The sequence below is a fragment of the Callospermophilus lateralis genome, chromosome 7 (genome assembly GCF_048772815.1).
Source record: "Callospermophilus lateralis isolate mCalLat2 chromosome 7, mCalLat2.hap1, whole genome shotgun sequence".
Lineage (NCBI taxonomy): Eukaryota > Metazoa > Chordata > Mammalia > Rodentia > Sciuridae > Callospermophilus > Callospermophilus lateralis.
Window position 1 is genome coordinate 131,785,811 of NC_135311.1, and position 10,446 is coordinate 131,796,256.

Below are 10,446 nucleotides of genomic sequence, written 5' to 3' on the forward strand. Positions count from 1 at the left end.
GCCCCACCCAGCCCGTCACCCCTGGTCTTGGAACAGCTGAGAGTTGAGGGGGTGACGGGCTCACTCGTTTTTGACTGTTGTCATCTGATTGAAAAATGAAAATGGAAGTCCGGCTGTGGCCAGGGAGAGACCAGGAGGAATTTGGCTGAGGCTCTGGCCCTGGGGAAACCCTGATTCCTTGGTGGATATTCACCGCCTCCCGCCAGGCCGCGGGCCAGCCCTGGGTTCACCTCCAGCGCGAGGCCAGCAAGGCTGCCTTTGACCCCTGGGCTGGCGGACACCCTCCCGCTCCGGATCAGGCCAGGGCGGCCGAGGCGGCGTCTCCTGGGGCTTCCTCCCAAGTTGGTCTTCACCTCGTGGAGTCTCCTTTTCCAGGCTCTGTTCAACCTTGACCCCTGCCATCGCCAAGTGCACTGGGGCACAGTGTCTGTCCTTGTGGATTCTGAGTCCCCCAAGGATGAGATGAGCCTGGCTCGGCTTTGAACCCCAACCCTCCACGGGCCCCGTAACTGGGACGGCGGCCAGCTCGGGCCCTGCCTTCCCGCTCGGTGGACACCCGGCAGGCATCTAGGCGAATCGCTTCTCCTGCTCGCGGCCCCTTTGGGGAGACACCGTGTCCGCGTTTCTGGGCAGCAGAAGTGCATCTCTGTGGCACGTCAACTTGCTTGTGAGTGGGGACCTCAATCCCTGTTTGCAGACCTAAATTCATCCTCCCGGTGCCACTTCTCCCAAAGCCCCTTGGTGACTGGAGACTCCCAGGATCCCTTTCTCTCCATCATGGGTGACAGAATTGTAATCGTCACCGGAATGGGCACAGGTATCCCCGAGGGAGCTACTTAGAAATGCGAATTTCCAAGCTTTGTCCACAGATGTTTGGGCTCAGCGGGTTTGGGGTGGTCCTGGGGAACCTCGATGTTGACCATCGCCTTAGCGGACCTCCGTGGCCCAGGAGGGAAACCGAGTCAGCCTTTCCGCAGTGCTGACGGCCGAGCGGGCTGTGTCTCTGCGCCCCACACGGTCAGTCGAGGTGAGCAACTGCACCCAGATCCGCCCCCAGCCCGGGAAGGAAGTCCTGGGGCCCTGCCCACCTTAGGCCCCCTCCCCCACCAGGTCGGCCTTCATCTTCCCGTTGCTGGTGGAGAGCGGAGAGACTTGGTCTCTGACCCCACGGCCGAACAGCCCTCGGGAAGGGAAGGAAGAGACCTGAGGGCCACAGACATGGTCTGTCCAGGGCCAGGGGTAGCTCAGCGGTGGAGCTCATGCCCACCGAGCCCCCAGCCCTGGGCTCAACTCCTGGCACCAACAAAAAGAAAAATGAATTTTGTCCAGTGGCAAGAATCGATTTTTCAGGGTTGCTGAGGGACCCTAGTGGCAGGGGACCGTCCCAGTGTAGGGGCAGCTTTGGGGCTCTCGTACCCTTGGAGGGGGCAGACGTGCAGGCGTGGATGCCTGGCCACTCATTGTCCTCTAAGATGCCACCGTGAGAGCTACTTCTCATCTCAGACTCCCCTGCCCGGAGCTCTGTCCCTGGGCCACCAGCACACACCCTCCAGGGTTCCACTGGAGCCTGTGTCCCTAGGTACTGTCCTAGACCTGCCCCGGGGCGAAGGAGGGAAAGTGGGGGGTCTTCAGCCCCAGGGGACTCCCTGTCCAAGTGCAGAAGACGGTGTCCCCATGAGATATGATCAAGCCACCACACTGGCTCCCCGAGGAGAAGCTAATGAGGCGAACTATCAGAATAGAAGCGGGGAGAGTTCTAGAAAGAAGTGCTGCACATTGGTGTTGAGGAGGGGAGGAGGGGAGGCCAGGTGGACAGGTCTCCAGTTGGTCACCAGGTGCTTCCCTGGCATCAGGCCACCTGCTGCAGTGTGACCCGGAGGGTTGAAGAGACAGTCACAGCCCTGGGCCTGTGGGGACTGTGGCCTAGCGGGGCAGCAACATGCTAGGCAAGGAGACGGGTGTGACCTGCCGTGGGGGCTGGCTCCGGGGAGCATGCAGGAGCCGTTGTACCCGCCTGGGACCCGAGAGAGAGGGGACGAGAGAGGGGACGGGGAGGACCTCTGTGACAGAGCACAGCGACTTGGGGCTGGGAGCAGGCTGAGTGCAGGAGGCAGGTGGCCTGATTTGAATCCTGGTGTGGCACTTCCCGTGACCATCCCCTGTTTAGAGACAGAAGTGACATTTGCAAAACAGCTGTCCTCATTCAGGGACCCCGTGGTCTGCCTTCCGGTCCAGGCTTCAGGACCGAGTGGGAGGTTTCTTATTAGTCAGGTGGGACGAGGCCACAGATGAGAAGGAGTTTGTCACTCAGAGCTCCCAGAGGAGGGGTACACCGTGTCTCCCGGGAAACTCCAAGGCAGAGAGGGAGGGGGAGGAGTCCCCGCTGCCAGCTGCCATCGGTGGCAGGGTTTGGGGGAGGTGGCCCGCAGGCTGGGCCGGTGGATGATTTCAACAGGCCTGGGCCTGTCTTGGTCACGTGAGGCCATGGGGGGGGGTACAGGGCAGAGTGACAGGGCCCCGAGGGTGACGAAGGAGGTGTTGGGGGCAGTGGGCTCGGGATCAAGCTGCGCAAGGTGGGCTCCTGGCCGAGCGGAGCCAGCTGACCCTGGGCAGGGCCCTCCCGAGGCCTCAGTGCCTGGAGATAAGAAGGGACTCAGCACGGAGTCAGAGGAGGCCGGGCAGAGGGGCCGCGGTTCCGAGAGGGGCGCTGGGAGTCTGGGCTCCGCCCCGAGGTTCCCCCTCCCCTGCAGGAGAACCCGCAGCCGCGGCTGACTTCAACTCCATAAATTACAGCATTCTTTTTTTTTTTTTTTTTCCAGTCTCTGTTTGGAGAAAGTGAAATGAACAAACGAAGACAGGAGTGAAATTAAAAGATAATTGGGAGCCTACGTTGGGCTTCTGCGAAGCGCCCCCCGCCACCAATCTGGTCTCCCTGCGCGCGGGCAGGATAAATGGAAGTTCTTCCTCCCCAGGCTGCAGCGGGTAGGGCAGCCGGAGACGTGCGCGCCGACAAACGGCTCCTCTCTGCGGGGTCAGCGTCGCGTCCACCCAGCCAGGCCACCCGCCCTCTGCCCAGGCTCTGGGTTCTCGAGGCCGGCTCCAGGTGGCCATGGCAGAAGAGGCCCCACGGCTGGGGGCAGGTGGGCACCGGTGCCTCGGGAGGGGAGCTGTGTGCAGAGTCGCGGAGAAGTTGGAGGGGGCTGGGGGGGGCACACGGCCCCTAACACTCTTGCACGTATGCGTCCCCACGTACACAAAAGGTGCCCGAGTTTGTACGATGATATGCGTGAGCACACACACGCGCGCGCGCACACACACACATGTGCACACACGCACACACACGACACACACACACGCACACACACACACACATGCACGAGGGAAGGCATAGATCTCCTGAGTCTTAAAAGGTCAGAGATCCAGCCAGGTGCCCTGTGCTCCAGTCCCAGCTGGACTGGACGGGGGAGGGAGGGAGGGAGGGAGGGAGCGAGCTTCTGCCTGGGACTAGGACACAGGGGCAGGGCTGGGCTGTGGAGAAGGAGGTCACACATTTGCTGGAGACTTTCCACTCTGGGCCCGTCCTTGGGAAAACACTCCTTGACATATGCCGGGTTCTGTGACACTCCACATCCCTGCGCTGCACACCCCTGCCGTGGTCACAATGCCTGATGTTTCCCTTCTGGTTGGCAAACAGCCACCGCCCCACACCACCAGCCTGCCTGCCTGCCCCGTCTCCCTCCGCCTCCCTCTGTCCTCCCTCTGTCCTCCCTCTGTCCTCCCTCCGCCTCCCTCTGTCCTCCCTCTGTCCTCCCTCTGTCCTCCCTCTGTCCCCCCTCTGACCTCCCCCCGTCCTCCCTCTGTCCTCCCTCTGTCCTCCCTCTGTCCTCCCTCTGACCTCCCCCCGTCCTCCCTCTATCCTCCCTCTGTCCTCCCTCCGCCTCCCTCTGTCCTCCCTCTGTCCCCCCTCTGACCTCCCCCATTCCTCCCTCTGTCCTCCCTCCGCCTCCCTCTGTCCTCCCTCTGTCCCGCCTCTGACCTCCCCCCGTCCTCCCTCTGTCCTCCCTCCGCCTCCCTCTGTCCCCCCTCTGACCTCCCCTCGTCCTCCCTCTGTCCTCCCTCTGACCTCCCCTCGTCCTCCCTCTGTCCTCCCTCTGTCCTCCCTCTGTCCTCCCTCTGTCCCGCCTCTGACCTCCCCCCGTCCTCCCTCTGTCCTCCCTCCGCCTCCCTCTGTCCCCCCTCTGACCTCCCCTCGTCCTCCCTCTGTCCTCCCTCTGACCTCCCCTCGTCCTCCCTCTGTCCTCCCTCTGTCCTCCCTCCGCCTCCCTCTGTCCCACCTCTGTCCCCCCTCTGTCCTCCCTCTGTCCTCCCTCTGTCCTCCCTCTGTCCTCCCTCTGTCCCCCCTCTGACCTCCCCTCGTCCTCCCTCTGTCCTCCCTCTGTCCTCCCTCCGCCTCCCTCTGTCCCACCTCTGTCCTCCCTCTGTCCTCCCTCTGTCCTCCCTCTGTCCCGCCTCTGACCTCCCCCCGTCCTCCCTCTGTCCTCCCTCCGCCTCCCTCTGTCCCCCCTCTGACCTCCCCTCGTCCTCCCTCTGTCCTCCCTCTGACCTCCCCTCGTCCTCCCTCTGTCCTCCCTCTGTCCTCCCTCTGTCCTCCCTCTGTCCCCCCTCTGACCTCCCCTCGTCCTCCCTCTGTCCTCCCTCTGTCCTCCCTCCGCCTCCCTCTGTCCCACCTCTGTCCCCCCTCTGTCCTCCCTCTGTCCTCCCTCCGCCTCCCTCTGTCCCCCCTCTGTCCCCCCTCTGTCCTCCCTCTGTCCCCCCTCTGTCCCCCCTCTGACCTCCCCTCGTCCTCCCTCTGTCCTCCCTCTGTCCCCCCTCTGTCCTCCCTCTGTCCTCCCTCTGCCTCCCTCTGTCCTCCCTCTGTCCTCCCTCTGTCCTCCCTCTGTCCTCCCTCCGCCTCCCTCTGTCCCCCCTCTGTCCCCCCTCTGTCCTCCCTCTGTCCCCCCTCTGTCCTCCCTCTGTCCCCCCTCTGTCCCCCCTCTGTCCTCCCTCTGTCCCCCCTCTGTCCTCCCTCTGTCCTCCCTCCGCCTCCCTCTGTCCCCCCTCTGTCCCCCCTCTGTCCTCCCTCTGTCCCCCCTCTGTCCTCCCTCTGTCCCCCCTCTGTCCCCCCTCTGTCCTCCCTCTGTCCCCCCTCTGTCCTCCCTCTGACCTCCCCTCGTCCTCCCTCTGTCCTCCCTCTGACCTCCCCTCGTCCTCCCTCTGTCCTCCCTCTGTCCTCCCTCTGTCCTCCCTCTGTCCCCCCTCTGACCTCCCCTCGTCCTCCCTCTGTCCTCCCTCTGTCCTCCCTCCGCCTCCCTCTGTCCCACCTCTGTCCCCCCTCTGTCCTCCCTCTGTCCTCCCTCCGCCTCCCTCTGTCCCCCCTCTGTCCCCCCTCTGTCCTCCCTCTGTCCCCCCTCTGTCCCCCCTCTGTCCCCCCTCTGACCTCCCCTCGTCCTCCCTCTGTCCTCCCTCTGTCCCCCCTCTGTCCTCCCTCTGCCTCCCTCTGTCCTCCCTCTGTCCTCCCTCTGTCCTCCCTCTGTCCTCCCTCTGTCCCCCCTCTGTCCCCCCTCTGTCCTCCCTCTGTCCCCCCTCTGTCCCGCCTCTGACCTCCCCCCGTCCTCCCTCTGTCCTCCCTCCGCCTCCCTCTGTCCCCCCTCTGACCTCCCCTCGTCCTCCCTCTGTCCTCCCTCTGACCTCCCCTCTGTCCTCCCTCTGTCCTCCCTCTGTCCCGCCTCTGACCTCCCCCCGTCCTCCCTCTGTCCTCCCTCCGCCTCCCTCTGTCCCCCCTCTGACCTCCCCTCGTCCTCCCTCTGTCCTCCCTCTGACCTCCCCTCGTCCTCCCTCTGTCCTCCCTCTGTCCTCCCTCTGTCCTCCCTCTGTCCCGCCTCTGACCTCCCCCCGTCCTCCCTCTGTCCTCCCTCCGCCTCCCTCTGTCCCCCCTCTGACCTCCCCTCGTCCTCCCTCTGTCCTCCCTCTGACCTCCCCTCGTCCTCCCTCTGTCCTCCCTCTGTCCTCCCTCCGCCTCCCTCTGTCCCCCCTCTGTCCCCCCTCTGTCCTCCCTCTGTCCCCCCTCTGTCCCCCCTCTGACCTCCCCTCGTCCTCCCTCTGTCCTCCCTCTGTCCCCCCTCTGTCCTCCCTCTGCCTCCCTCTGTCCTCCCTCTGTCCTCCCTCTGTCCTCCCTCTGTCCTCCCTCTGTCCCCCCTCTGTCCCCCCTCTGTCCTCCCTCTGTCCCCCCTCTGTCCTCCCTCTGTCCTCCCTCTGCCTCCCTCTGTCCTCCCTCTGTCCTCCCTCTGTCCTCCCTCCGCCTCCCTCTGTCCCCCCTCTGTCCCCCCTCTGTCCTCCCTCTGTCCTCCCTCTGTCCCCCCTCGTCCTCCCTCTGTCCTCCCTCTGTCCTCCCTCTGACCTCCCCTCATCCTCCCTCTGACCTCCCCTCGTCCTCCCTCTGTCCTCCCTCTGTCCCCCCTCTGTCCTCCCTCTGTCCCCCCTCTGTCCTCCCTCTGTCCTCCCTCTGTCCCCCCTCTGTCCTCCCTCTGTCCTCCCTCTGTCCTCCCTCTGACCTCCCTCTGTCCCCCCTCGTCCTCCCTCTGTCCTCCCTCTGTCCCCCCTCGTCCTCCCTCTGTCCTCCCTCTGTCCTCCCTCTGTCCCCCCTCTGTCCTCCCTCTGTCCCCCCTCTGTCCTCCCTCTGTCCTCCCTCTGTCCCCCCTCTGTCCTCCCTCTGTCCTCCCTCTGTCCTCCCTCTGTCCCCCCTCGTCCTCCCTCTGTCCTCCCTCTGTCCTCCCTCTGACCTCCCCTCGTCCTCCCTCTGACCTCCCCTCGTCCTCCCTCTGTCCTCCCTCTGTCCCCCCTCTGACCTCCCCCCGTCCTCCCTCTGTCCTCCCTCTGTCCTCCCTCTGTCCCCCCTCTGTCCCCCCTCTGTCCCCCCTCTGTCATGAACTCCAGGTCAGCCCTTGGTGCTACTGCGAGGGTCTTCCGAAGGCTGCCTCCTGCTGATGGACAGCCCCCCATGAGTGTGTTGAGGTCTCCTCCAGCGCCCCCCCTCCAGGCCTCCACTGTGCTCCATCTAGGGGGACGCTGGTGCTGGAGGAGTCCCTCTGCCCAGCTCTGGGGGCTTCTGAGCCTGAGAAGGTAAAACCAGAACCATGATGGACCTGTGTGGGGCTGCCGAGACCCAGTGCCTGCTCCCTCATTCCAGGGCACCCCGGCAAGCCATCCAGACACATGACCTCAAAGAACAGCCCTCGTGGTCATTAAGGGACTGGCCCCTGACCCTGCACCCCGCGCTGCTGCAATATCATTCCATTTTATAGATAAGAATGTCCAGGCTCCTAGGAGGTGACCGCCTCCTCTGAGGGCCAGGGCTTGGAGTGGCCTGCAGGGGGCGCTCTGGCGATCTTCTCTTTGACCTTGGACTCCTCACTCACCCAGCCCACCCAGCTTCCTGCCACCAAAATTTGTCTCCATAGCACCCGGGGGAGAGCCAGGTGGTGCTCCAAGGGACACCTTGCCCCTCATGTTCTGTATGAGCAGAGACCAGGACGCTGGGGGGGGGGGGGAGGCACACAGCAGCTGCCTAAAAGAGGTCTGTGTGGGGGAGTTTCAGGGCACGAGGAAATGTCCCACTTACGATTGCCACCACACAGGCCATTAGGAAGTGGAATAATGGCTCGGGATCCGTGCCTGTGAATTTGATGGGGAAATTGAATGTGAAGCGGTTGGCGGTGCCGGCGGAGGCGCAGCGCCCGCTGATTTTCCCCCCTGGGGGGCGGGGGTGAAAGCCGAAGAAGTGTCCCAAGGATGGGGTGGTGGCTCCTGCCCATCCGGCAGAGACAGACTCGCCAGGGGACTCGGTGCCAGGATTAGCAGAAGAATCACAGCGAGAGCCGCGTCCGCAGGGCTCTCTCCTGCCAGGACCGGGGCTCTGCGTGGCCGCCCACGTCATCTTCTCTGTCCTCCGCAGCAGCCCTGCCTGCCAGGTCGGAAGATGGGTCCATTTCCTTGGAGGAGGAAACCGAGACTCCGTTTCTTGCCCAAGGCCAGGTCTGTTCTGCCCCCAGGGCGCCCTCTGGGAATTCTTGCCACTCGGGGAAGCCTCCCCCAGGAACTGGCTATCGGGCAGGGTCCAACCCCCCTCAAAAAACCAGACTCTCCCTCTCAGCTGGACCTCGGTGTCCCGCCCTCCCACGGTCTCGGGAATCAACCAGCTGCACCTTGACCTCAAGAACTTGGGTCCTCTCCCACCGAGGGTCAGAGAGGCCAGTGGCCCCTTGACGTCTGAGCCGCGGGCTTCTTGTTTTTGTTTTGATGCTGGGGATGGAACCCAAGCCACACCCCCAGCCCGCTTTATATTTTATTTAGAGACGGGGTCTCCCTGAGTTGCTTAGGGCCTCACTGAGTTGCTGAGGCTGGCTTTGAACTTGTGATCCTCCTGCCTCAGCCTCCGGAACCGCTGGGCGGACAGGCCGCTCTCCGTGTCAGTTTGATGAACATCTCTCCCGAGGGTGACAGTTTGTTTTTCCTGTGCCTCAGTTTCCTTGTCCCTCAAATGGGAAGGATGCCACCCATCTCCCGGGGTTATTGTCAGAAACACGTTGAGGTGTCTGGAAGGCTTTGAAGGTTGGGGGGATGGACGGGCCCTGTCGTGCGTTGATGCGGGTGTAGCGGACTCTGGGTGAAGGGCTTCCGGTGGTTTTTTCTCATTTAAGTGAATTTTGACAACCCTACCTGGCGAGCGGAGTCATCCTGGTTTGTAAGAGGAAGCCCAGCCGTCGACGGAGAGGTCACTTGTTCAAAGTCACACAGTAAAACCAATGGCAGCCCTAGGACTGGACCCAGAGCCCGCAGGGCTAGGACCTGCGGCTGGGCTGCCTCCTCCTGGCCTCCTGTCGCTTCTCCTGCCAGCGCCCCTGAGCACCACAGCCCCGCTGCGCCCTTCCAGCCACACAGAGGTCCCTGCTGTCTGTGGGGCCGTCCTGGCCATCCCCTCTCCCTGGCTCTCGCCTGCCCCTTTTGTAAACGGCAAACCTCGGTCCTAAGCTGCGGCTGCCCATCTCCAGGATGTCCCGTGGTCCCCACAGTATCTCCAATCAAACCTAAATGCCTCGGCCTGTTCTCGGAGGTCCCCTTGACATCCCAGCCTCGTTTGTCACCATTCCCAAACACCCGTTCTGCTCCAGCCAAGCTCATCCGTTTACTGTCCCCTTGTCCCCGCCATCACACGGGCCATTTCTCCCTCTCAGGAAGCGCTTTTCCAAGTCTCAGCTGTACTGTTCATTTTGGCAAAACCCAGATCAAACCGGCCTTCAGCTGGGCCTGATGGGACAGGCCTGTCGTCCCAGCTACCTGGGAGGCCGAGGCAGGAGGATCACAAGTTCAAGGTCAGCTGCAGCAACTTAGGGAGACCCCGTCTCAAAATAAAAAGTGAAGAGGGGCTGTGGCTCAGGGCTCGCCCAGCACGTGCAAAGCCCTGGGTTCCGTACCCGGGAAGGACCACGAACACAAAAACAAAGAGCCGGGCTTATCCTGGGGACGCAGGCCAGAGAGGGGTCCTTCCCTCTTGCTGGGTCCTGGACCGCTCTAAGGACCCACTGGAGGTTCTGGACCCTCACTGGAGATCTGCTCTCATAACTCCCAGTGCAAGTCCAGAAGGCCCGGCCCTCCCAGTCCTGGGTGATGAGAAGCCAGGAAGGAGCGCTGAGCTCTGGGGAAGCCGTATCAGATCGGCACCCGGGAGAGAAATGGGTCAGCTGAGGGTGGCACGTTTTGAAGTGTGCACTTCAGGTTTGCTCTATGCAAAAGAGGATTCTCCACCAAATAAGCTTTGAAAACTCTGCTTTGTTATCTCCGAGTCTCAATCTCTTCATCTGTAAAATGGGGCCAATGCCCTGGCTTCTATTGAAGCCAGCGGGGAGAGAGCGGAGGGTGGGCAGCCCTGAGAGGGGCTCTCCCTCCTGTCTCCCCGGGAGGCTCGGAGGCTCGCGAGCGGGCGCTGGCTCCTGAAGGAAGGGCGGTTGGCGTTCCACGGTCCTGAGCCTCTAGCGGGAGCTCACTCTGCCCCACCAGGGGCCCAGCTGGCCCATTAGAGCTGCTCTGGCTGATTGCAAATCCAGGCTCCTGTGCAGAAGGTGGAGAGAGAGGCCCAGCCAGGGACAGCAGCTGGGCAGGCCTCCCAGGCAGCCGGCCTCTGTGGGGTGGGGCACCAGGGCCTCCGGGGATGGAGACATAAATGGAAAAGGGGCAGCTTTGCTGAGCCCCTACTATGTGCCAGGCACCGGGCGAGGGACTTCACATTCTTTGTCAGTTAATTCTTAGGACAATCCTGTGGCAGAGTCAAGGATTTACCACGTTTCCACCTGTTTCCGTTTTCTGGACCCCGGCTCCCGTGCAGCAGGGGGGACTGTGGCATTTGTGTGAGCC

The 10,446-nt window shown here is 63.1% G+C and overlaps 1 protein-coding gene across 1 annotated transcript; it reads left to right on the forward strand.

Annotated features, from left to right (window-relative positions):
* The first annotated feature begins 912 nt into the window (after positions 1-912).
* Positions 913-9,862, forward strand: LOC143404534 (uncharacterized). Its single transcript, XM_077110087.1, has 5 exons — positions 913-1,027; positions 2,501-2,573; positions 2,907-3,140; positions 7,991-8,070; positions 8,736-9,862. Exons 1-5 carry the CDS (start codon positions 913-915, stop codon positions 9,344-9,346), a joined length of 1,113 nt encoding a protein of 370 aa, XP_076966202.1. The 3' UTR covers positions 9,347-9,862.
* Positions 9,863-10,446: the final 584 nt, after the last annotated feature.

What these genes read in the sequence shown, in the direction of transcription:
- LOC143404534 (XM_077110087.1), top strand. Translation starts at nt 913, where the DNA reads ATGTTGACCATCGCCTTAGCGGACCTCCGTGGCCCAGGAGGGAAACCG. An exon ending in GGCCCCACGGCTGGGGGCAG is followed by an intron (nt 3,141 to 7,990) that starts GTGGGCACCGGT and finishes TGTCCTCCGCAG; the next exon opens with CAGCCCTGCCTGCCAGGTCG. An exon ending in CGTTTCTTGCCCAAGGCCAG is followed by an intron (nt 8,071 to 8,735) that starts GTCTGTTCTGCC and finishes TTCTCATTTAAG; the next exon opens with TGAATTTTGACAACCCTACC.